The sequence below is a fragment of the Esox lucius genome, chromosome 2 (genome assembly GCF_011004845.1).
Source record: "Esox lucius isolate fEsoLuc1 chromosome 2, fEsoLuc1.pri, whole genome shotgun sequence".
Classification (NCBI taxonomy): Eukaryota; Metazoa; Chordata; class Actinopteri; order Esociformes; family Esocidae; genus Esox; species Esox lucius.
In genome coordinates this window covers 30,528,053-30,554,600 of record NC_047570.1, presented here as the reverse complement: position 1 = coordinate 30,554,600, position 26,548 = coordinate 30,528,053, and the positions used below count along the sequence as shown (strand labels likewise).

Genomic DNA, 26,548 nt, shown 5'->3' with positions numbered 1-26,548 from the left:
AAATTATGCTTGTCTTTCTCCTGAACAAGATGTCAATATATTTCAAGCTGAACCTGGATGTAGATGCCTCCACCTCTTTTGCTTTAAGCAAATCTGACCCCTGTCTAATTGCTGTTGCTGCCTCCGCCAGCTTTTCATGCAAACTATCTAGGTCCTGTTTTAATGCTTGAACTTTACAATCTTTTGTCTTCATTTCCTTTTGCACACTCCTTAACTGTTCTGCAATTAGGTTTTTATCATGTGTCTCTCTATCCAGGACTAAAAGCCACTCCTTCTCAGAGTCCTGAAGAGTTTGCCCTATCTTCTCAATGTCTGATTTCAATCCAGTGATTTCTTCACCTTTAACACTAACCTCAAGTTGTAGTCTTTCCTTCTCAGACACCATTTTCTCAATGGCTTCATTGGTGTTGCTGGACTGCTGCTGTCTTTGGAGTTGCAACTGCACCTGCATTGTTTGTATCTGGCTGCTGTAGCTCCTGACACATTCGTCTCTCTCAATGATGAGTTTCTGAACTTCTTGTTGCAGATGTTGGTTTTCACTGATTGCTGCATCCAGCTTCTGTTGGCTTTCTTCATTTGACAGAGTGATCTCCAATCTCAGTTTCTTATTCTGGTCTTACTAGTTTCTGCATTTCTGACAACAGATGCTCCGTCTGTTTCACCTGGGCTGTGTACTGACTGTTAATGGCATGAAGAGCCATCTCTCTCTGCTCAAGATTTTCAGTCAGTGCATTTACCTGAGCAGCCACATGTATATACTGTGATTTTAGCCTCTCAATTTCAACAGTGAACAGTGAGGTGCTCCTTTGATGGGTGGCAAGAGCTTCTTCCTTTTCTTTAGAAAGATCAACATTGAGTGCTTGGATTTGCTGAAGTTCTTGATGGAGCGAGGAACACTCATTTCTCAGTTCCAGTATGGTGCTCTCTGCTGCCTGAACTGCGCTTTTACTGTCACCAAGGGCATTGTTAAGACTCAACATCTCCTCAGTCCTTTGAGACAGCAGTGTCTGAGCTTCCTTGAGTTCCTCCAAATGAGCAGCATACTTCTCCTGAAGATTTACAAAGGCACTTTGGTTTTCTTCTGCTGACTGGTTGAGGCTTGAATACTTGACGGAAAGTTCCTGAATCTGACCCTGAAGTTGGGAGACCAACTCTGTACTCTCCATGAACTGTGTTTTGAATAGAGCCGCCTCATCTGCCCTTCTCTCCATCTCTTGGAGGGCCTTCGACTGGTCCATAACAGCAGTCCCTTTTTCCTCAAAGGCTTCTTGAAGTCTTGACATTTCAGAAGACTGAGCAATGAGGCTACCGCTAAGCTTAGAAACAGACTCCTTGAGATGTGAAACCTGTTCTTTTAAGCTCTCACATTCTGTATCTTTGGCTTGGAGTTGAAAATGTAGGTTTTCACTTATAGCTGAGGATGATCTTTGGGCCTCCATGAAAACACTGTCTTTTTCTTTCAGGGTCTCTTTTAACAGAGAGGACTCCGAGGTAAGGCTGCTAACCTGACTTCTGAGCTGCATGAGGGAATCCTCCATTTCTGAAACATATTTCCTTAAACTCACATAATCATCAACTTTTTGCTTAAGCACTGCCTCTTGTTCTTCCATCCTTACATTGAGCTGGTTTCTCTTTTCCACTGAATTATAAAGATCACGTTGAAGCTCTGCCATGGCTTCCGCATTTGAACTCAGCTGAGTTTTGAAACCCTCAGATTCTAATGTTAACTTATCTCTGAGCAGATTCAGCTGTTTCGCTGACTCATGCAAACTAACATCTTTGTCTTGAAGGCTTTGCTGAAGACTCTGAACGTGTGTCTGCAGTTCAGTGATGGCGTGGCTCATCTGACCCTTACCCTCTACTGACTGAGCTTCTAACTGCTTAATAAACTCCTCCTGTTGTTTTAGGGATTTGTCTCTCTGCTGCAAGCTCAAAACTAAGCTCTCCTTTTCTGAACAGGCAGTAGACAGTTGTTCTTTTAAATCAGATACATCACTGTCCCTGTTCAAGATCCCTGCCTTGAGAGTTGAAATCTCTTCTAGTTGCTTGGATGCTTCTGTGACAGAGTTTCGGAACTCAGATTTTAGTCTAACATTCTGTTCGTTCAATGCTTGGATGTTGTCTTTAAGATCTCTTACCTCAGAATGCCTCTGGTCCATCTCTTGTCTCAGCTTGTTGTTATCGGCTGCAAGGGTCTCAAGAGAGGTTTTGAGTTCAGTATTTTCGGACTCCAACATTGCATGGGTCTCATTCACGACATCAAGCTGACTGCCTAGGGACTTCAATGACTCGTTCTTTTTGTCCAGCTCGTCTTTGTGATTTTCTAATTCCTGGGCCATTTTTGTCAAGTTTTCTTCTTTTTCCCCCAGACGCTGAGTGAGTTGTGAGCATTGCCCTAAAAGGGATTCATTCTCATCCCGAAGCTTGGATAAAAGTGTTTTCTGCTGTCTGAGTTCAATCTGCAAAGAGCTGCACTCCTCTACTTTCTGTTGTAAGATCATGTCTTTCTCTGTGAGTCCAGATTTTAATGTGGTCACCTGCTCTTGTAGTAGAGCCAATGTCTCCTGGAGGTTTAACAACTCACTCTGCTGTGCCTCAATTTGTGAGTTTTGAATTTTGATGGTATTCTCTTTTTCTGACATGTTGCCATTCAGTTGATTAAGTTGGATGTTTAAACTTTCAACTTGCTGTTGTGAGCATGTAAGTGCCTCTTCACTCCCTCTAAGCAATTTGGTGAGATCACTACATTCATTTGTTTTCTGGAGCACACTCTCTGAAATGGACTGTGTATTTTGCACTAGGACTGTTTTGAGTTCATCTACTGTAACACTGAGTTCCTTTTTATCTTTCAATAGCCCATCAATCATTTTGCAGTTTTCTGAATGTTTCATTTCAAAGTTGGAAAGTTTATCTTGAAGTGAATTCTTCTCCTTGGTTAGTTCAGAAACAGACTCTGACTGAATATTTAATTCCTGTTGCAGTTTATTTTTCTCCTCTGTTAGACTGTTTAGTAGTGAGCTCAAGTTTGTGTTTTCCTCAAGAGTCACATTTACCCTTCTATCAAGGTCTGATGCAACCTGTATTTGCTGGGCAAGCTCCTTCTCTCGAATCTCATAAGCAGCTCTGAGTTGTTGGTTTTGCTCGTTCAGTGCCTGGATATGATTGTGGAGAACAACCATTTCAGCTTGCCTCTGGTCCATCTCTTGTCTCAGCTTGATGTTTTTTGTTTCATGGTTCTCATGAGAGGCTTTGAGCTCGGTAATTTCAGACTCCAACTTTGCACTGGTCTCGTTCATGACACCAAGTTGACTGCTTAATGACTTCAATGACTCATTCTTTTTGTTCAGCTCATCTTTTTGGTTTTCACAATCCTGAGCCATTTGTCTGAGGTTTTCTTCTTTTTCTTCCAGACGCTGAGTCAGTTGTGAGCATTGCCCCTTAAGAGATTTAGTCTCACCTTGAAGCTTTGACAGAAGCTTTTTCTGTTGCCCAAGTTTATTCTGTAAAGAGCTGCACTCCTCAGTTTTCTGTTGTACCATGATGTCTTTCTCTGTGAGCCCAGATTTCAATGTGGTCACCTGCTCTTGTAGTAGAGCCAATGTCTCCTGGAGGTTTGACAACTCACTCTGCTGTGCCTCGATTTGTGAGTATTGAATTTTGATGGTATTCTCTTTTTCTGTCATGTTGCCATTCAGCTGATTAAGTTGGATGTTTAAACTATCAACTTGCTGTTGTGAGCATGTAAGTGCCTCTTCACTCCCTCTAAGCAATTTGGTGAGATCACTACATTCATTTGTTTTCTGGAGCACACTCTCTGAAATGGACTGTGTATTTTGCACTAGGACTGTTTTGAGTTCATCTACTGTAACACTGAGTTCCTTTTTATCTTTCAATAGCCCATCAATCATTTTGCAGCTTTCTGAATGTTTCATTTCAAAGTTGGAAAGTTTATCTTGAAGTGAATTCTTCTCCTTGGTTAATTCAGAAACAGACTCTGACTGAACATTTAATTCCTGTTGCAGTTTATTTTTCTCCTCTGTCAGACTGTTTAGTAGTGAGCTCAAGTTTGTGTTTTCCTCAAGAGTCACATTTACCCTTCTATCAAGGTCTGATGCAACCTGTATTTGCTGGGCAAGTTCCTTCTCTCGAATCTCATAAGCAGCTCTGAGTTGTTGGTTTTGCTCGTTCAGTGCCTGGATATGATTGTGGAGAACAACCATTTCAGCTTGCCTCTGGTCCATCTCTTGTCTCAGCTTGTTGTTTTCTGTTTCATGGTTCTCAAGAGAGACTTTGAGCTCGGTATTTTCAGACTCCAACTTTGCACTGGTCTCGTTTATGACACCAAGTTGACTGCTTAATGACTTCAATGACTCGTTCTTTTTGTTCAGCTCATCTTTTTGGTCTTCACAATCCTGAGTCATTTGTCTGAGGTTTTCTTCTTTTTCTTTCAGATTCTGAGTCAGCTGTGAGCATTGCCCTTTAAGAGATTTAGTCTCACCTTGAAGCTTCGACAGAAGCTTTTTCTGTTGCCCAAGTTTATTCTGTAAAGAGCTGCACTCCTCAGTTTTCTGCTGGAATATTATGTCTTTCTCTGTGAGCCCAGCTCTCAGAGCAGAATCTTGTTCCTGCAGTAAAGACATTGTCACCTGGAGTTGTGACAGCTGGCTCCGGTGCATCTCAATTTGTGAATGTTGATCAGTAATCATTTTCTCTTTTTCAGCCATGTTATGGTTGACTTCCTCCAGCTGAGAGTTTAAACTGTCAACTTGGTCCTGTAAATGTGCAACTGCAACCTCCTTTTCCCTGAGTGTTTTAGTTAAAAGGTTACATTCATTTGTTTTCTCAAACAGACTCTCTGAAATTGACAGTTTATTTTTCTCTAGGGAGTTGTTCAGTTCATTAACTCGAACAGTCAGCTCCTCCTTGTCTTTGAGTAGCCCTTCAATAACTTTGCTGTTGTCTGAATGCTGTGTTTCGAAAAAAGATATTTTGTTCATCAGAGAATCCCGGTCATTTGTCATCTCTAAAAGTAATTTATCTTTTACAGCTACATCCTGTTGCATTCTTTGATTTTCCTCAGTGAAGCTATTTGCTTGTGAGCTCAAACTACTATTAAGTTCAAGTGCTGCAGTACATTTTTCATTAAGTTCCTCCACAAGCTGCTTTTGAGACTTAAGTTCTTCTGCCTTCTTCTCTATGTCATCCTGCAGTTGTTGTTTTTCAATATTCATGTTTTTAAGAAGGTTCTGCATCTTTGTGATATTTTCTGATTCCCCCTGCAAATCTTTTGCCAAGATCTTCTTTTCAGAATCTCTCGCTTGCAAATCCATGTAAAATTTCCGTTGCTCTGCTTCGGCCTCTTCCTGTGTGGTCCTCAGTTGTTCCTCCAGAAAATATATTTTCTTCTGTTTTTCATGCACCTCCTGTTTCAACTTTTCCTGACACTCAACCTGATTCTCTAGTCGTGTGGACAGAGTTTTAAGCTCACTGTTGTGTCTGTCAACCTCTTCGAGAAGCTTGTTCCGTTCCTCCTTGACAGATTTTAGTTCAGTCTCACATGCCTGCTCTTTGTCCTGAAACTGGTTCAGTTTCACGCTGTAGGCACTTGCAAGACCTTCAGACACATGCAGTTTCTGGTATCCAACAGTCACCTGCTCCTTCAGGGAAGAGATCTGAGTTTCGCACTCCTTGAGATGATTACCATAGTCTATATTTTGCTTCTGGATCTCCCCACGAAGCTCTAAGATGGTCCGCTTATCCGCATCCACTTGCTTGGACAGGTCCTCCACCTCTACCATCTTTGCCTCCTTTTCCTCTTTGGCCATACACAGCTCAGTCTGAGCATACTTGAGCTGTTCCATCAGCTCTGCTGTCTTGATGTTTAGGGCCTGCTGGTCCGAGCTCTGAGAGTCTCTGATTATCTGTGCTTCCCGCTCCGATTTGGTGAGAGAAGTCTCAAGGCGAACTAACTCCTCCTCCTTGTGCTTGATCTCCTGCTTCAGCGCCATGATCTGCTCTGCATACTCTGCCATGTTACCTGAGAGGGCTAAGATCTCCTTGTCCTTGTCTAAGACAGTGTCTCGAAGGTTATCAATCTCCCGTTCGCAGCTCTGAAGGTCGTGGATCAACTGAGCTCTTTCTTCTAGATGTGTTGTGTTCAACTTGTCCAGTTCATCATTGGTCTGATCAAGGTCTGTTTGAAGGGTCTCTATCATAGCCTCTTGTTTTTGTGTCTATGGGTTTGGAGAAAGAAAATCTTTTAAAATCATGTCAATATCATGTCTGTGAAGTTTTATAATGAAAATTAGAAGATAAATAGAAGCCAAATTTAAAATTCTAAACATTCTAACCTGAATTCCAATAGGCTAATATTCATATTAAATAATACAAATATTTCTAAGACATGCCATTACCTTCTCTTTAAGCACACTCTGCTTCTGTGTGAGATCTGCAACAACTGTCTTGAGTTCTGAACACTGTTTTTCAAAGATTTTGCATTTTGCGGAAACTTCCGCAAGCTGAAAGAAAATATTTGATTTATTAAAAAACAGGTTTTACTATTCATTTACCACCAAAACTCAAGTACTGTACTTACATTGTGTTCAGATTGAAGCAGCTTGTCAGAAACCTCTTTCTGTTGTGCCTCTCTTTCCTGTAAAGAATCTCTAAGGCTGTCAATAAGCTCCAGTTTTTCAGAGGTCTTGACCAACGTGTTCTCCTTCTCTATAAGCGACGTTTCTAGGCACTCTTGGGTGTCACTCAGTCTGATGGGCATTAAGACAAAGAACATTTTCTAGGTTAAATGGACAGTAATTGTATTTACAAACCATATCCTTGCTGGTATTGTTTAATACATTTACAAACTGTGGCATTGCATAAGACTGCAGTTTGATAGCACATTGCACAATGAGTGCCTACCCTTTGAGCTGCTCATTGAGACTGGTTACCAGGAGCTGGTGTTTCTCTGCATCCCTGCTTTGCTGGTTCCGGAGGCTGGATAGTTGCCCCTGTAGTCTCTCAGACTCACTCTGTGGCAAGAGAGGGAAGGTTTAACATGGTGAGAGGAAAGCCCAACCTTGGGGAGGCTCACTTTATATCTCACTGCACACATACTGCACCAAACTAGCTGAATTCCCCTTCACCAGTCTTAGGTTTAGTCCAAACAAGCTTAAAACAGCATAAAAGGAACATATTTTTGCTTGTTACACCATTTTGTGTTAGCATAAATTTAAATAATATATTTTGCCTTCCTGTAGGGGAAAAAAGGCTTTGAAATTGGCCAGATTAAAATGTTTCCATACACTCCGATATGCTCCTTTTATGAAAATAACCAATTAAGTGAGTTTGTTTTCCACACAGTGAATTGTTGGCAAAATAGGATCAACATAGTCCTTGCTTACTAAAAAATGTTTTTGCTCAAAAGCCATGAAAAAAATCAAACAAGCCAAAGGATTAGCCTTCACCGCCGGAGGTGCTCTCTCTAGCGCACACAAGACACAAACACACCTGAGAAACCCAAAATGGCCGCCTTTCTTCATCTACATCAAACGTCACCTGCGTTAGAGGGGTTTGTTACAAAATACTTTTCCTCGGGAGGAAACATGCAATTAACTTGATAGTAAAAAAGTTTACTCAGTAAAAGTCTTTCCAAAGGAATAACTCCCAAATACAAAAGAGATCTCTGTAAAGGAGGGCTGTCATCAGTACTGCAACTCTGAGGACTGCGAGTGTGCACCCAGTGCAGGGCCAGACAGTCAGTGGATGAAGCCAAACGGCTGACGTTGGTTTCACCAGCTCATGCATACAGATAGCCTTACAGCAGGCCAAAAGCTGCTATTCCTTATGTTAGTTTGCACAATGTCTCTAGCTCCCTAAGACTTTTAAAAGTCTTAACCTGGCAAAAATAAATCAGTGGCTAGCTACTACCTATACTGGCTATACTGGCTTCCCTCAAAGCCAGTCTCTGCAAATAATTTGTAAGCATTAGTTATTTCTGGTTCAAGTTTTTTTTTTTTTTTTGACTGAATGGGCATTTTCCTCAATATTTTTCTTGAGTATGCCGGTGATATGCCTGTATATAAGAACATAATCTGGGTACCACCCAACCCTCGTTTCACCAGATGAGGTCTTGGGGGGGCGTATGAGGGGACAACTTTCTGGGCAGTACGGAAGAATGAATGGGGAGTAAGAAAGGGCACTGTGGTGAAATTAGGGCAGTCTTATTTTGGTATGGTACGGCAGGCTTTCAGGCTCATGTGTGCCCAAGACCTCTGCAAGGTGTGAGATCTGAGGATCCACGTGAGACGTGAGCGTTTACCTGTAGCGACTCGATGCGAGCCTGCAGCTGCAGCCGGTCCTCGAGATCCTGACAGCGCTCCTCCAGACCCAATATCTGCTCCTGGAGCTGGTTCCTCTCCAGCTCCAACTCCTCCACCACTGACCGCAGGCCACCTGCAAGGGTGGTTGCAGAGACAACAGACGGAGACAGTGAACTCAGTGGTTGAGAGGTCTAGCATTTATCTAGGATCAAATAATTAGGGAGACATTTTGGGAAGCATATTATAGTTTTAGACCACTTTATACAGCCACAGGTGAAACAATATCATAGCCACAAGTCTGTTGTGATTGCAATGTTTATGACATTCGTCTAGTTTTAAAAACCCTTAACCATTAAACACACTGAATTTGTCAAACACAATGTATGGGGAGAGGAAAAGGCAGACCATACAGGGCATGCAAAACAGAAACAATAAAAGCCAAACACTTACCACAGATGGGGGCAACACTCCACCTACATTCATATGAACTGACAAGAATTCAATGCATTCAACACGGACTACCCTTCTACCAGGCCAAATACTAGCCAGTTCAAGCAACATGCACATGTCAGATAATAACCAGCTCAACTTAAGAAAACCAAAAGACGAGCCAGCCAAAGGGCATGTATCCACTGTGGGATAGAATGTGTTAGACTGGGAAATAAAAAACACCACCCACATGAAAAACAACCAAATGGCGGAGGAGTGTTATGCCATGTTGACAAAATGACAAACACAAATCAACCCAAAGGACGACTACTCCCAGTATGACGATGGGTGACGAGGACATTAACGTGACAATGTGCATGCTGGCATGAAGTGTCCAGCGGGTCTCACACCTGTATCGGGCGAAGTGTACTCGGGCCACCAACCTCCCATGTTCTCCCCCTCCTCTTCCATCGGGGTGGTGCTCTCAGAGCTGCCGTCGCGCCGGTCCTGGTGGAACGCCTGTTTGCCGTCAAACTCAAAGTCCTCCTGCACACGAGGAGGGGGGGGGAAATCACGGTTCACATTGCAGCGGGAATTAACCAGATTTCCCCGGAGATGTTACAGAGGGTGGTGTGGAAAACATCAGACCGGACTATGGCAACATTACAACATCCTGCTGGTACCCGAACACTCATACAGAGGCACTAACGCTGCCTTACGAGCTGCAGCTTGGTACTTCATATACAGGGGGGTCAAACTCATTCCACTGAGGATCTGCTGGTCTTATATTTTCCTCTTAATTGGTAGTTATTTCAGATTTTAGAAGATGTATCTTGATGAATTTTCAAGAATATGTATACATTATTTCACAGGAATAGGGCCTCACAGTTAATCGAATTATTATGGAAATGGCGATTTTGACATACATACTAGCGAGTGGCACCAAGATACTGTCCCACATACACAACAGCATACACCCACCCAATTGAAAATCGCAAATCATAATCGCAATTCCAATATTTGTCTGAAAGAAACTGTGATTCAATATTTTCTCCAGCCCTAACTGGAAAGTGGGCGGGATCCGAAGCCATGTCTCAGCAGTACAAATGTACTTGAGCCAGCATCAAGTAAACTCGGCGTGAAACGAAGACGTCTACAATCAGGGTGTGAAATGAAGACGTCCGCAAACATTCGAGGTGAGACTCAAATAAGTCAGTGCACAACGTTAATCTGCACACTGGCCCACGGTAGAATGAGTTTGACCTATGTGGTGTACGTTCTTCAATGAGCATCCATGCTGTCTCACATTTACATAAGGGAGTTTCGTACAACTCGCGGAAACATCCCTCACCCATCTCGCCCCCCTCCATCATTTAATGCACCATACCTGCAGGCTGTGTTGGCGAGCGGCGCCTTCTAGCTTCTTGCTGCCCCTGTGCGGCCCTGTATGCCCCCGGGCTTGTGACAACTCCTCCTCCAACTCCTGCTGCCGGCTTGCCAGCGCTGGATCGGAGCAGCCAGGAAAGAACCAGTCATCCTCAATCAGTTTTGTGCCACAGGGAAGGGGGACGGAGCGATGAGGGGAGTGTCGTCAGGTGACAGGGAGGAACCCCAGAGATGCATTACAAGGGAGGGGGTATGATGGGTGGAGCGAGAAAGAGAACGACAGAGAGAGATGGGAGAATTGATAGAAATGGAAGGATAGAGGATGGCTGAACAGATATAGAAACCAGAGGGAATGAGTGAGGGAGATAATGACACACACACACTCACACACACACACACCACAGCCGACTGGGCCGGTGGATGGATACAGCAGCAGCATTGCTGGAACAAGCATGCAGACTCACTCCAGAACAACAGAAGGAGCTAGAGGCCCTCCAGACTCTGTCAGAATGTGCGTGTTTTTTTTTTTTTTTTTTAAACAAAGGTGGGTTTGTGTGATCGCATGAATGTGAGGACCTAATACTTCTTTTCAAAGCAGCGTTTCAGCTCAAAGGACATGCACAACTATTAGGTTGGGAGGCAGACCGCATTCAGACATGAAGAAGGGGGTTCTGCGAGTTGACGCAGGTGTGATTGTATTTAAAGCGCAAGACACTGTACTGCAGCAACATTTTCAATGGTGAAATAGTAAAACGTAAACCAGGAAGGTCACAACCTGTTCCCATTCGAACTGCCCTGATTCTGGTTTCTCTGGGGAAACAGGGATATGACCCTGATCAACTACTGCACCAGAAAAGTAAGGGGGCAGCAATCAAATTGACGCCAAACGGATTGATCAGGCCCACCAATTTGAACAAGCCATTCCCATCGGTTTTGTGAAATCAAGGTGGGGAGGGGGTGGGGTGAGGGATGTCTAGCTAAAAGGGTGATAACAGAGAAGGGTGTCATTGGGAAAGAATTGCAGATGAGGCAGTGCTAAGTGATCAATGGAGCCAAGTGCCAAAATTGATGTTTTCGGAGCAGGGATGGGCTCAATACCACTTTCATGGGTTTAAACACGTGAACAAGGTCAAAGTGGAATTCAGCCAAACCCTGCTGGAGAGTAGCCAATAAGGTGGTAGAAATATTCTTTGTACAGTTGCAATATTATAAAAAACATTAAATGGAACTTTACCACCGCTGAGAAAACAGTTAGCCTGAAGAACAATCCGTAGAATGTAGCCCATTCATGGGACAAAACTCACTTGGAAAGTATTTTCTACCATGTCACCCTCCTTTGTATGGCAGGAGTTTGCCAACATTGATCATCAGAGTAAAAGTAAGGTGCGGAAAGCCTGTGGAAAATGGACTAAGGTCATGTTCAGTAGACAGTTAAAAGTTCAAATTGGAAATAAACTAAAGAATGGACAATTGTTTTCCATTTTAAATAACTTTTCATGTATATTGCTCAACTGAACATGACCCCAGAAATGTAATAAGCATGCAGTTTATGGTCCTGTCACACATCAAACATAATATAGAATAATTCCATTTGCCATGGTGCAGGGCTACACACCATTGTCCAGACAGCAAGTACTTGGCTGTGATCACAGTTTTGTGATAATTGTCCATTTCCATTTCAGTGGGGTGTTAACAAAGCTAAATTCACTTAATTTCACTTAATGTAGTAAGTAAATAAAAATGTATACTCAAATTAAATGAAATACTTCACATTTAATTCCAATAAGGATTCTGTCAATTCTTGAAATAAAAAAAATTACTGACCCCTTAAACTGACTCATTGGAATTGATTCATTTTACAAAAATGATGAGTAGTCATTGAATACACTTAGCAATTGTTAACTGACAACCAGATGTTAAAATGTTGAGATTAGATCAAAGCAAAACCAGTTTAAGAAATTCACCAATCAGACAGTGACAGTTTCCTACCTCGGCAACTAAATGAAGCAAAGGCATCAGGATTACACAGGAAAAGGACCGCAACAAGGTCAGTATGTTTTAGTACAACAGATTGTTGGGAAGAATGAAGGCTGATATATATATTTTTTTTTACCATTCCATTAAAAGTCGTACCGCAGCAAGACCAGGCAGTTAACACTTGAACGGGGAGCCTGAAGTTCCGTAAAGATATGTCAATAAATGGAGCCTTCTCATATGCTAACCAGAACTTATGTCCTGTTTTGTTCTGTAAAATTGTCATGTAAACACAGCCCAGTCAGTGCAGAACACTGTTAGCATTAGCCGTTCCACCACCACAGAAGCCCAGTGATTTTGTTGTGTTAATGTGTTTAGCAGATTACTTTGTTGAAGGACAGTGGCACCGTGAAGTCATAACTGAGTCCAAAAGGGGCAGGAAAGGTGGGGAAACGGAAGGAAGGAGAAAATAGGATGAAAGGAAAAGAAACAGAAAGAGGGGGAGACAGAAACAACAAAAAAACTACATGGAGGAGGAGGATGGAGGGACTCACAGCGCAGGCCGCCACTGTACTGTCTACAGTTTAGCCCGGAGGAGGTGAAAAGTACCCTGGGAAACTGAGGGCAGTACAGTGGGGGTGGGTCTTCGCTGAGGGGGGTGGGGCCTGCATGCACAAAACTGATGGGAAACAGGTTCTTGTTGGCTGCCCCCATCCCAGGAGCAGGAGATGGACAAGGGGAATGGGTGTCAGGGACTCGGGGGAGGGGTGGGGACACGCAGAGCCTGAACAAAAAGCTCCGGGGGGGGGATATAACAAAACAGAAAATGGTCACATTCTCAGTCAGACACTGAGGGACACGCAAACAGCAACACAAACAATAGATGACATGTTGAATTCATCCCTAGAACGTCCCCAAATCCCCTCAGCCCTCCCCGTTTCCCCGGGCGACGAGGTTTGCTGCTTGACTGTGCTGTACACCGAAGGGTTTAGGACATGGCTGCGCACCGCGTGTTGTGTGGCGGCCTTGGGGTCAGAGGTGAGGTGGTTTCGGCGGTGAGGTTGTCAGTGTCACCCTGCGGCGATGGCGGGCCCCTTACCCTCCCTCTCCTCCTCCATGTGGCTCATGCGTAGGGCCATGGTGGCCTTCTCCTCGCGGGCACGGTCCCTGGCAGTCACCGCCTCCGACACCATCTCCTGCCACTCCAGCACCTGGCTCTGGGTGTCGTCGGCGCTGCCCGACTCACTGGCCTAGCGGTGGGTATGGAAGACCAGGGGCGTCAGAGGGACGGAGACAGGTAAGAGACAGGTATGACTCAACATGAGAGTCATATGATTTAATTCATCTGAACAAAGCCTTTGCATCTGAGGTGAAGTCGTCAGGGTGGCTAGTCGAGGTACACACAGACTTCGATCAACACTGAATATGACCACCACTTATGGCAGGAGTTATGCTGATGGCTGTCAGGGGTTTATATATGAACTCTGACCTGAGAGGCGGCCCTCTTGGTGACCTGCTCCAGGTCGGCAGCCATCTTCCTCTGCTGTTCCTCGTACACCACCAGCTTGGCCTCCAGAACATCTAAATAATGTCAAACTACAATCACTACCATCGCCACAGGACACACTAGAGGCAGACCCAAAACTGGCTGTAATGGAAAACATCACACTGTAGAGACGACGGAGGCCTAGAGCAAGACGTTAATAATAATAATAAATTCTATTTGTATTGCACTTTACATTTTATCAAAGTGCTACAGAACATATAAAAATACAAAATAAATCAAGGGCCATACATTTAATAAATGGCTTTTTTTTAAAGATATGTTTTTAGGTCTCTTTTAAAAACATCTGTAGTCTGAGGGGCCCTCAAATGGTCAGGGAGGGCGTTCCACAGCCTCGGAGTGGCAGATGAAAAAGCCCTATCACCCATGCTGCAGAGCTAGGTTCTGGGGGTTTGGAGGGTGTTTGTGGTTGCAGATGGGAGGGTACGTAAGGACGCCTGGGGGGTGAGGAGTTCCTGTAGGTAAAGGGGAGCATGTCCGTAAAGGCACTGGGGGGTGAGGAGTTCCTGTAGGTAAAGGGGAGCATGTCCGTAAAGGCACTGGGGCTGAGGAGTTCCTGTAGGTAAAGGGGAGCATGTCCGTAAAGGCACTGGGGGGTGAGGAGTTCCTGTAGGTAAAGGGGAGCATGTCCGTAAAGGCACCGGTGAGTGAGGAGGGAGACCTTATATTCAATTCTGAGTGGGCCAGTGAAGAGCTTTCAGGATGGGGGTGATATGGTCATGCTTGCGCACCCTCATCAAGATCCTGGCAGCGCTGTTCTGGATGTATTGTCATTTCTGGATGCTCTTGCCAGAGATCCCGATGAGGAGTCCATTACAGTAGTCCAGCCTGGACGAGACGAAGGCGTGGACAAGCTTCTCTGCATCTGCCAGGGTGAGTGTTGGACGGAGTTTGGCGATGTTCTTGAGGTGATCGAATAACGTCTTACAGAGCTGTTTGATGTGGATGTCAAAAGTGAGTTGAGAGTTCATTTTAACACCCAAGTTGGTGACAGATGTGGAGAGGGAGATGTATTGGCCAGAGAAAGTGATATTGGTGATGGTGGAAAGGCAGATCTGATGTGGTGTGCCAACTAAGATGGCTTCCGTTTTGAACTGTTCAGCTGAAGAAGTTGAGCTTCATCCACACCTCTATCTCCTCCAAGCAGGTGGTTAGTGTAGATGTTGGCAGGGAAGCAGAAAAGGAGGGGGTTTTCCTAAGGTACAGCTGTGTGTCATCAGCATAACAATGGAATAATACACCATGTCTGCTAATGACTTTGCCAAGGGGGAGCATATAGATGGAGAAGAGGGTGGGGCCCAGCACAGAGCCCTGAGGGATGCCGCAGGTTACGTTGTGGGTGTGTGATTTGGCTATTCCCAGGGCAACGTGCTCGGTTCTGCCGGTATGGTATGAGATAAACCATTTGTGAGAGTCCTGAGAGTCCAATGGTGTATTGCAGGCGGTGAAGGAGGATGTTGTGGTCAACTGTATCAAAAGCAGGAGTTAGGTCCAGGAGAATGAGTAGAGATGGAGAACCAGTATCTGCTGCAATTTTTCAAACATGTCAGGGCTCCAAACAAAAAAATCTATGAAGGAGCCATTGGCTCCTACAGGGGGAAAAAACAGGCGCCAAATAATTTTGTTAAGAGCCACATAACAATGCACTTACTTTTATTCACCTTGTTGTGTGCATGTCTCTCCTCTTCCAACTTATGAACTAAATACAGTCAAATTACTTTTTTTTACGCAGCATCTGAGCCAGTGTCACTGCCACTGACCATGATTATGTCCATATCACTTGGCCACTGAGTGTAGTTTGGCCGTCTCCTCTTCTTTTTTGCAGATAGCCAGCGTTTGACACATGGTTCAGGATCAAACTGTTCAAGTGATGGGCCTTCAGTGCTGATCCTGATCAAATCTTCCAAGGTTGACACATGGATTGAATTGCATACTTTAGATTTGATCCTGTTTTGAGCTGAAAAACCATGTTCACACTGAGCAGCCGAAATTGGTAGGACAAGCATTATCTCAACTAGATGCAAAACATTCTGGAAATCTGTGCAGTAGGGCGATTTTGTTAGTAGGACTTCCCACAAGCTGCGATGGGATTTATCTGAAAACTGTCCTTTAACAAGGGTTTTCAACAATCTCCATTCTGCCTGTACAGCAGTGATGTCACATCCATATATATATAGCCTAATCCGTAGGAATGTGCATTTCTCTCTTGCGCGTTCACTAGCCTACTGCAAAGATCGCAAGTCAGTAGGATATCGTCAACCTAATCTTTGCAGCCGACAGAAAACACTTGTTTATTAATAAACAATTAAAATGTCTCATTGCAAACCATAGACAATAGCATATAAGAGGCGCAAACAGAGCGGAAATTGCAGGCGCGGCTCGAAATGGCTGTTATTTCAAATAGAGCATATTTTAAACTAATCGGTTAACTAATCGGTCAACCGGCTAATGAGGCTTGGTGGTCGGTCAAGAACATTTAGAGTTTTCGCCATAGTGGAAGGGGGCCAGACTATGTACAAATGAATGAAGCGATAGGTCTACTGGTTATAAAACATGCACGTAGGATGCACATTTTACAATCAAAGGGAGTAAATTTGTATTGTCGCCAATGGCGACCTTGGCAGAAATTTCACTCGCAAATAAATATATTTGGTCGCAAATGCGACCATTTTAGTCGCAGTTCAGAGCCCTGCATGTTATTGTGTTTGAGGTGATTGTGAAGTTGTGCTGCAACAGTTTCTTCCAAAACCTTTGATAGGAATGGAAGATTGGAAATGGGCATGCAGTTGGACAGAACTCCTGGAGCCAGAGAGTTTTTTTTTTAGGAGAGGTCTGATGACAGCAGTTTTTAACGCTGATGGAATATGAACGACCAGGAGAGAGTGGTAATGATCTTGGTGATGAAAGGAGAGACGGCAGATATGTTGGCCTTCAGCAAGGCTGAAGGGAAAGGGTTCAGGGAACAGGTGGACGGCTTGATGTTTTTGATGACATCCTCCACTTCTTCCTTTGTGACATTGGAAAAAGAGCAGAGGGGCTGGACAGTCGCACGTTGCACCTTTCCTCAGTGGTCTCAGATTGGGAGAGTAACGGGGGTTTGAGAAGGTGGTTTATTGTTGAAAATAGTTGTTTCGGGTTAGCAGAGTTGTTGTTGATGATGGTGGAATAAAACCTGGACCGTGCATCCCTCAGAGCTTCTACATATGCCCTCTTTTGTTCCCTGTAAGCCTGCGAACAGTCAGTCCAGAAGCCTTGAGCCACAGCCCGAAGGACACGCCCAGTCGCCTTTATCTTCTGCAGCTCGCAGGTGTACCAAGGTGCTGAGCGTGTGAAAGAGACCGACCTGGGGGCGTGGAGGTCCAGAAGACTGCTCAGGGACTTGTTGTAGAAATCCACGGAGTCATCAACAGTAAGGAAGTCAGTGGAGCCGGAGGAGAGAAATTGAAGGTCCAGGGCCAGAGCATCAACATTGATGTTTTTAAAATTTCTGAAATGGATCTGTCGCCGTGGTTTTAAATGGGGGGAAGTAAAGGGCAGCTCCATTGACACGATCTGAAATACCAAGATCATAAACATGTAGGTTGTTGATGAAAGCGGAGTTTGAGATGACCAAATCGAGTGTGTGTCCCCTGGTGTGTGTGGGGACATCAACATGTTGTAAGCTGAGGGAGTCTAGCAGCTGAAGGAAATCGACAGAAAGAGGGGGTTGACATGAGGGGGTGTCGACATGAATATTTATATCTCCCAGGATTATGGTATTGGCAGAAGTAGTACAGAGTATGGTAAGGAGATTGGACATTTCTGGAATGAAAGCAGGGTTGGGTTTAGGGGGTCGGTAGATAAGGAGGACATTCATGGTAAAGGGGGGCCTACTCCAGGTCCTGTCGGTGAATGACAGCTAGGCCACCACCACGGCCAGTACTGCAAGCTGCCTCCAAGTAACTGTAGCCAGGGGGACAGGCTTCATTTAGGGCAAAGTAATCCTCTGGCCTGTGCCAGGTTTCTGTCAGATAACATGAAGTCAAGTCCCTTCTCTCTGATGTGTTCTTCAATCAATGTTGATTTATTGTTGATGGATTGAATATTGAAAAGTTCGAATTTGACCAATGACAGAGGGGTAAATCTCTGAACAGGTTGCAAAACATTAAAATCCACTCCGCGCAGACTGGGATCCACTCCAAGAGAGTGAATGTAACGAGGGCGGCGAAGAAGTCCAAGTTCTTTAACGATGGAAATATTTAAATCCAGGTGTGGTTGCGGGAATAAGTCGTCGGAGTTGCAAGCGGGAATACTTTAGCGCCATATTAACCAAGAAGGGTTGCTAGCTAGACAGCGTTAGCGGACAAGATTAGCACCAAGCACTGAACGGTGGAAGTGAGAAAGTTGGTGGAATGCAGGATAGAGAGTCCAGAGAAACTAGTGCACAGGGTTCGTAAATACAGTACAAACATAAGATATCACAAAAGCGCAAATATAGCACAGGGAAATTACAAGAGCAATTAAACTATATGAGTGCAATTTAAAAATCGCGGGCAAGAAACGGCGAAAAGACAACGCCAGCGTGCTCTTGTCACCACAATCTTAGCATACAATAAGTCAAAGTTCATGTGAATCTGCAGCGTTATCTTCAGCCTTGAACTCAAATTCTCCATGAATGCTATTCAGGTGATAATGGGCATGGCGGTATCATCAATTAATAATAATCAAAAATATATAAAATATACTTATAATAAATGTAATAAAATCATTACTCAATATACAAAAAAGCCCAGTTGATGTCTCGCCTCACCATTCTTGGCCTTCAGCTCCTCATACTGCTCCAGCTTCCACAACACCTCCTCCCTCTCCTCCTCTAGGTCTGTGATGCGGCTCCGCAGGGACGTCACATCGGGGCCAGCGTGGCCAGACTTAAGAAAGATTAAACATTTAGAGGCTGCGGGAAAGCTCAGAGCTACGTCTCGTCACTCAATGAGACTAAACACCGATCAAAGGGCTGGAGCTCTGAGTGCTGCATGTTAGGACGGCCTGGTGTGCACAGCTGTGTGTGGGGAGCTGTCTACGTTCAAGCTCTTGTTAAACAACTGCCTCCTAGCAGAACTTCGCTTCAGAAAACGTACCCGATTCGTGCTCCCTTCATCTCCCGTAAACAAGTCAATCTCTTACCTGGCTTTTCCTTAGTTCATCCTCCAGCTGTCGGATGCGAGACTTCGACCAGGCTTTTATCTTCAGGAACTTGGCTTCAGATTTACTGGCCTCCTCCGATTTCAACTTTGCTTGTGCTTTGGGAGAGACGAGGAGGAGAGACGAGGTGGAGTGAAGGAGGACGGACACGCGAGGAGGCGGACCGTGGTGGAAAACACCAAAAAGGAGTATTAGAAATCTTTATTTACATAAACATCCCTGGACCACCAAAACCATTCCATACGGAATCATGTATCCGGCACTGTACCAACCACCCACCTTCCAGATGGGTCATCCTCTGGGTCGTGGCCTGAGAGTCTGGAGCCGCCGGGTCACTGGTCCCAGTCTGCATCTGGGTCTGTGGGGCCAGGCTTCTTCCCAGCTCCTGCTCCAGCTGCCCACGGAGAGCCTGCTCATGCTCGGCCAGCCGGGCCTCGTGGGACTCAGCGGCAGAGCGCAGCTCGCCCTGATGCTTCTCCAGGAGGTCGCGCAGCTGTGCCCGCATCACATGCTTCTCCGCCTCCATCTTTGACCCCAGGCTTTCGCGCTCCACCTGCAAACGCTGCGCACGCTCCATGAGTTCCTGGGAGAGAGAGGGAGAGGATTAGGGGAGAGGCCTACGGAGGGGAGGCAAGGTAGGTCGTTTGTAATACGGCTATCACAGAACCCTAGAGTTTATGGCTGAAAAGAAAAAAGACAGAACAAACTGGGTCCAGCTGCATGCTAAATATCATGTGCTATGTTTTGGGGAGCATACTTTGTGTTTTCTGTGATAATTCGGAATGTTGTGAAACTTGTCATAGCTATAGTCTAGGTTGGCAGGAAACACATTCTAATTAGCCATCTCTCAAAGCCCAAGACACGGCAAGAGATTACACGACAGATAACTTGTAAGTGTATTGTTCCTCAGGCACGACTAACTGACAAACGCAAAGAGAGCCACTAGGAGCCAGGGTAATATATCTGGCCACTGAGTTCAGAGAACACTGCCATCTCCTCTACAGCCAGTGTGAAGGGATAATTAACACCTCTACATTGTCATGCTTACTGTCACTGGTAGCGTAATAGTAAAGAACCAATACAGACATCCACTAAAAACAGATACGCAATCTGAAGACACAAAAGCTTTGGCATTTAGCAGACACTTCCACACAAAGACCCTAACATTTTCGGGAATGCGTGGCCCCAGTGGGAAACTAAAACGTCATGCTCCGCCAGCTGACGGCAGTGATGGACAATGGACCTAAAGTGAAGTTTGGCAAATTTAAACGAGCATTCACCTTAATCTGCAGGTCCCTGCCGTCCACCTCACCCTGGAGGACATCGATCACCTGGTTTTTACCCTGCAGAACCTCCTCCTTTTCGTGTAGTTTCTGTTTCAGAGCCTTCAGGAGCTGGAGAGAACAGACGGCCATGTCAGAAAAAAACATTCTGGGCGTGGCACTGATACCTCAGAACCTTGGCTAGTAGTCATGTCTGCTGAATGTATAACTGAATAACTGATCTGAAACAGAATTGTCCTTACAAAGGCCATACATATTTTATTAAAAGCCAACATGTAGCCAGGCTATCAAGATAAGATAGAACAGAGAAACTTAATGGAATAAGAACCAAGTGTTTTTTCTAGAGTTGTCAATCCTGATCTAACATCGGATGTAGATGTTTATATGTCTATGTAACATGTTCCAGATGTGAATCCTGATCTCACATTAGATGTAGAGAGTTTTATGTCTACGTAACCTGTTCCATATGTGAATCCTGATCTAATGTTGGATGTATATGTGTATGTAACCTGTTTGAGATGTAAATCCTGATCTAACGTTGGATGTAGATGTTCATGTCTATGTAACCTGTTTCAGATGTAAATCCTGATGTAACGTCAAATGTACATGTTTATATGTCTATGTAACCTGTTCCAGATGTGAATCCTGATCTAACATCAGATGTAGATGTTCATATGTCTATGTAACCTGTTTCAGATGTAAATCCTGATCTAACATCAGATGTAGTTGTTTATATGTCTATGTAACCTGTTCCAGATCAGCGCTGGCGTCAGACTTGGCTGCCAACTTGAAGAGCTCCTGTTCATGCATCTTGCTGACCTCCATCAGCTGGTTGTCTTTCTGCAGGATAATGTCCTTAAATGTCTGTATCTGAAACACCAACATGTATGGACAGTTTATTCAGGGGTCTTGTGTGAAAATGGAACGCAAACGGCTGGTCAGAGTGAGAGTTACACATACAGTCATGGGTAAACAATGATGTGATTGGTGATGACACATGAAAAACAAATTTCCAGGCACAAGGGAAGTAACCTCATTATTTGGTTCTGTTTAATTTAATCTGTCATGAACATTGTGATGTGAACAAAAACAGAAAATACATTTATGTATTCACTCAACAGAAATTGAATCAGATTCCCTGATTTAATCAGGAGAGGAAAAAAATTTTGATCAGTTAAATGGGCGATTCTTAATATAACCTACGTTTTGCTTGTACATGTTTTCTTTGTCCTGGTAGGTGGCCTTCTCAGTTACCAGGAGTTCCTTAAGGCTCTCGGTCTGCTCCTGCAGGAGGCTGTAGCGCTCCTCGCTCTCGCCCACCTTCCTGGTCAGGCTCTGGACAAGCAGCTGTAGCTCTGACAGGGCTCCTGCTCCGCTCTCCTCGGGAGACGCCTGGAAAACCGCAGACAAACTCTACCTGAACCCTCTACAACATCAACGTCACGTCAATGAACTTTTCCTGAATAAATTTTTACCTCAAACACGTGCATGTGGCACAGTTCTAGTGGGCAGGGCTCTAGTGTGTGACCAAATAGTTACCAAAGTGTCATGCTCCTATTCTGGGGCTCTGAAATAAAGTGTCAGCACTTCTATATATATCCCCCCATTTACCTACCAGGAGGGTGAAACGTTTTATAGTGTGCTGCTGAGACACATATACATATTACACACACATACATATTACACACACACACACACACACACACACACACAAACGGGGTGGTTTGAATCTTGAATGTTGATTGGCTGGTCATGGTATATTGGGCGTATACCACACCCCCTCATGCCGTATTGCTTACATACACACAATAAGAGGACAATAAAGCTTTTAAAGTATTTACCCTCTGCTCTGTGTCAGGGGTGGCTGGTGGCACAGCGGTGTGGTCTCCAGAAGCCAAGCCCATCTGCAGATGGACGATGTAGGCCTCTTTTTCGGACAGCTTCCTGTCTCTCTCTGCCAGCATCACATCCATGTCCGCACCGCGCTTCCTCTGGGCCTCCAGCTCGTGTGACTAATGCGCGGGAGAGATGGAGGCATGTGTCACTGGCAAAATAATTGGCTCCAGATGTGACCCATTGGCTCACATCGTCACCCAAACAGAGGACACAGGGACAAACACAAAACCGGATTAAAAAACTCAACCATTTCTTTGAATGGTTCAACTCCTTTGCAAAAACACGATATACATATGGGGCACATCTGTATACATGTTGATACAGTTACATCTGTAGCGTAAACCTGAATACATAAAGGATTTACAAAATGAAAAATGGCTAGACTTCATTGTGAATCTGAGAACAAATTTCATGCTATTCCACTCACATAACTTAAGCAATTTAGCATATAATTTCACCACGGTTCTATATCATGACCCAAACATAACCCAAACCCTGCTGAACTGTGTTACAAACTAACTAAACACACACGTGCAAAGGCACATGCAAGGTAAAGAAATATTAAACTTTTCTATTTATCTGATTGGCCTTGCCCAAAGGATTAACATAGGGTTTAACAAATCTAAGACCTCACTGACAAGATCACACTGACTTAAAACAAAACTGTCAAAAAAGAGCACAGCGAGAAAATCTGAATAGGCGTGTTCAGATTTTCTTTGGTTTGGTATCTAAAGTCCATGCCAATGTAATTATTTTAAAAGGTATAGGCATAGAATGTTTTAATACAATTGTTTTGAGTTAGTTTAGTTCAGATCACTCATCTGCTCAGAAGAAAGTGAAAAAAAGAGTGAGAGATTGACCTAACCAGGAGAATACTCACAAGTGGTACTGCTTGACCAAATCTTCAGCTACATTTCTATACCTTTATCATTTGCACCAGATCTGAACTGTGGTAAGCTAGCTAACATGTTTGCAAAAATAAATGAGGCATGAAAATGTAAAACAAGACAAAATATGCACAAGCATCACCTAAGCTTAAACCATAGAACTCCGCCTAAAAGTGGTGTGAGGGCAGATGGTTAAGGGTGTAGTACCTTGACCTCCAGCTCCTCGGTTCTCTGTGACAGCTGATGCTCCAGCTCCTCCACTTTCTTCCTGAGGAGGAGGATCTTCCCCCGGCTTGCCTGCTCGCTTCCATCGGCACCTCCCTATGTGGGAAAAGTACGTATTATCAGCTAGCTTGGTTTTCTGTTGCTAGTTTACATGTATTCCACACATAAATATTTTAGAGTTTAGGCTTAGGTTTGGTATTACCATTTCTGTCAGGGATAGAATTAAGGTTTAACGGACAGGAGTAATTTTTAATACACTATAAGTTTGTGCCGATATCAGTTTGTGGATGTCACAGGTCTATTGTAACTTCTGGAGTGCTATGAGGTCACCCACTGTGGATAAATGTTTGGGATGCTGGTTAGGAATAGGATATGGAGTTAAGTTTGGGCATAAGATACTGAGATTAGGTTAAGGTAAGGGTTGGCGGTTTGGGAAAAAAACAGTTCGTCCTGAAAACACGTTGTGCCTGTTTCTGACCTTCTTGCTGTGGGTAGGAGTCCCATGATCACCAAGAGCAGCCCCTGAAGCACCTCCTTTCTTCAGCTCTTCCAGCTGGGCGGTGAGGGAGGTGACTTTGGCTTTGTTCTGGAGACGCAGCTTGGACAGCTTGGCCTCGCACGCATCTTTCTCTGCCTGTGTGGACACCGTGGACAGAGAGAAACACAGGAGACAGACAAGTCAATTTTGGTGAAAGCCTCCCGATGAACGTAAGAGGTAACACCTTTGACTAGGGCTGCAACGACTACTGGATGAAAATGGATAATGCCAAAAAAGAATTGTTGGCAACAAATGTCTAAATGATCGACCAGTTGGGTCAATGTATGACAGAGGCATGCCACACTCAGCCATGCCAACTCGGCAACCTCTACGTTACTAAGTGATGCACCATGGCATAAGTGCCATACAAAAATGCATCCCCAGGCAACCTCAAATTAATTTATTACAGGGATGGCATCAGTGTACTTAACACAACATTTCAGCCTGTTATGAAACGCTTAGTAATGTCTTAACTTCCCATAATCCTCCTTACTGCAATTCCCGGGGAATTCCAACAAGTTACAAGGTACTTTTGTGTGCCATTTCACATGATTCTCTTCATCATTCAATATTTATCAACGCTGTTTAAAATAGCACTTCTCAACTTAAAAGTAAAACAGATTTGTAAAAAAAACCTCTGTGTCTTTATGCACAAAACAACTTTATTTTTTGCAAATGTTTTCTCTATTTTTTTACTACTACTATCAAGTTGTTTTAAAGAGAACATTGCTGAGAAGAAATGGGAAAAACACCCATTGAATCAACAATAAACAAAACACTTGCATTTATTCCTGAAATATATATTTTTCACAATAATCGACAGATTAATCATTTATCAAAATAGCTGTTAGAAACAAAACTTTTGATTAATCAATACTTAACCATCAAATATGATTAAGAAGTGAAAAAATATTACACCGCTAACAAATGCCTTAAAAGGCCATATGAAACCAAATAAATATTTTATTTAATATTTTAGCCTCAAGCACATAAGACCACATTGCGTTTGTGAGTTTCAACTTAAATGCAATGTGCTATAACTTGTATCCACAAAGAGTGCTTAAAAACGTAGATAGTAACCTATACGTTTCACTACTTCAATCCTGCTAAAAACACACTGTGAAGTAGGAGAAAAGTCCCAAGCAGACAAGAACAGGACACCAGTTATAGAGAATGGCGAGCTCTTCGTGCAGCGAGAGGACTTTAACAAACCCACTTTGACAAACTGACTGCCACTGAAAAAGAATGTGAAATCCAAACTAACGGCATACAGCATAGAGTTGGTCCAATAAGTCTGAGGCCTCACCCTGCCATGGGCTTGTTTGCATTGTGCTTCCTGATAAACGCCTCTGCTTTGTCTATCGCCAATCCCTTTGGCTTTAGGAGGCCTGAAACTGACCAAAAGCGTCAGTAAACAGTGATCACTTGGTAGGCTAAAATGTACGTCCACTTTTTATAAAAAAAAAAGTACCTCTAAATGCTCTCTAAATTGCTTCTGGCTTTTCCATGCTGTGACACTCTATAATTCTATTATTATTGCAGATATATTGATGGACATTTACATTATGCCCCTTGAATGGGGACCCAATTACATTCTTGAGCACTTGGGTACAATCTCGATGCCGGGACTCTGACTTCAGCCATAGATATATGCGGGACACGGCTGGGACTTGAGTCATGACCCGACTCACACTCAAGGTTTAGTGACTCGACTACAACCGTGCTTCTTTTAGAGCATCATGGAGTAACCATGGCAACAGTATGAGGCTTAGGCAAGGCTTTCAGGAGAGTACATTGATCGAGAACATCCTCAAACTGCAGGCCCTCGATACCTACCTTCAGCTGCTCGTCCTTGGTGCATAAAACACCATCCTTCTCCCGGATCAGCTCCTTCAGCTGGGTCACCAGCTGCTCTGTCTGGGCCAGCCGCTCCAACAGCTCTGCCACGGCTGCCTGACCACCGCCTCCAGCAGCCACAGCACCCACACCCCCCTGAGGGGAGCCTGGCGCCTGGACAGGCACCGGGGGAAGGAGGAGGGGAGTCGGTGGGACATGGAGGGATAAAAGGAGAAAGAGGGGGGAACAATCTGTTAGTAAAAACAGAAATGGTGCCACCAATGGGCGAGAGGAGGGCAGCGCCTGGATGGAAAAGGGGATTAACACAGCAGAGGACAGCTCGATATCTGTGGGATTGTTGTCAGTGGTTGACCGCCGCGAACTGGGGTAGACGGCTTCACTACAGGAAGTAAAAGGTCTGATCCTCATACAGTCAAAGCTGAGTGCTCAGCACTCTCATCCCTTCCCCTTGTCATCCCTTCCTTCCGGCCCGGCCTCCCCCCTCTCAGCTCGCCTGCCTCGGCCAATCCCTCTGGGTGGGTTGGCAGGTGGACGGGTGGGTTGGGGCCTGATCTGACCGGGCTGGAAATTATTTGGGGCTAAGGGCTTTGAGAGAGCACGGGAATAGGTAGTGGTCGACAAGCACATCACTGTTTATTCCAAAAATCATTGAGCGCACGCACACGCACGCACTACATGTGCCACAAGTGCATTGCTTCGCAAATGGAGACATATTGTTTTCATACTTACGCCCTGTCCAGCACTGCCCTCTTCATTGGAAAACCACTTGAGCATGGTTTAGCGTGCTACTTCCTAAAATAAAACAAACAAAAGGTCAATTCAAAACCTTTCAAGTAGACTGCACATAACCAGGACAGAAGACATGAGACTTTCAATTATATTTTGAGCAACATGACCAAATCTCCTTTTCGCTGAAAGCACAATGGTACAACTAAAGCGGGCTCAAAGTCAAGCTTCTGAGGAGCTCAGAGGGTCTTGTGTCAGATACTGAGTTACAACAACAACCACAA

The 26,548-nt window shown here is 44.3% G+C and overlaps 1 protein-coding gene across 7 annotated transcripts in view; it reads right to left on the bottom strand.

Moving 5' to 3' along the window:
• LOC105014327 (COP1-interactive protein 1) overlaps positions 1 to 26,548 on the bottom strand; it is a 44,562-nt gene that overhangs the window by 15,374 nt on the left and 2,640 nt on the right. For 3 of the 7 annotated variants that reach the window (XM_034287981.1, XM_034287984.1, XM_034287983.1), the window contains exons 2-22: positions 26,268 to 26,330; positions 25,518 to 25,691; positions 23,622 to 23,777; positions 23,126 to 23,239; positions 21,977 to 22,147; positions 21,339 to 21,527; positions 20,883 to 21,005; positions 20,133 to 20,246; positions 19,132 to 19,435; positions 18,835 to 18,950; positions 18,461 to 18,578; positions 13,597 to 13,688; positions 13,206 to 13,357; positions 10,135 to 10,294; positions 9,158 to 9,293; positions 8,318 to 8,451; positions 7,507 to 7,554; positions 6,919 to 7,028; positions 6,596 to 6,764; positions 6,414 to 6,518; positions 2,139 to 6,233 (exon numbers count right to left, since the gene is read on the bottom strand). In XM_034287981.1, the coding sequence (XP_034143872.1) occupies positions 2,139 to 6,233; positions 6,414 to 6,518; positions 6,596 to 6,764; positions 6,919 to 7,028; positions 7,507 to 7,554; positions 8,318 to 8,451; positions 9,158 to 9,293; positions 10,135 to 10,294; positions 13,206 to 13,357; positions 13,597 to 13,688; positions 18,461 to 18,578; positions 18,835 to 18,950; positions 19,132 to 19,435; positions 20,133 to 20,246; positions 20,883 to 21,005; positions 21,339 to 21,527; positions 21,977 to 22,147; positions 23,126 to 23,239; positions 23,622 to 23,777; positions 25,518 to 25,691; positions 26,268 to 26,312 (6,825 nt within the window). In that variant the 5' untranslated portion in view covers positions 26,313 to 26,330. Of the gene's footprint in view, positions 1 to 447; positions 6,234 to 6,413; positions 6,519 to 6,595; positions 6,765 to 6,918; positions 7,029 to 7,506; positions 7,555 to 8,317; positions 8,452 to 9,157; positions 9,294 to 10,134; positions 10,295 to 13,205; positions 13,358 to 13,596; positions 13,689 to 18,460; positions 18,579 to 18,834; positions 18,951 to 19,131; positions 19,436 to 20,132; positions 20,247 to 20,882; positions 21,006 to 21,338; positions 21,528 to 21,976; positions 22,148 to 23,125; positions 23,240 to 23,621; positions 23,778 to 25,517; positions 25,692 to 26,267; positions 26,331 to 26,548 lie in introns of those variants that run through there. The other 4 variants (XM_034287969.1, XM_034287975.1, XM_034287976.1 and 1 more) reach the window with 4 other exon arrangements.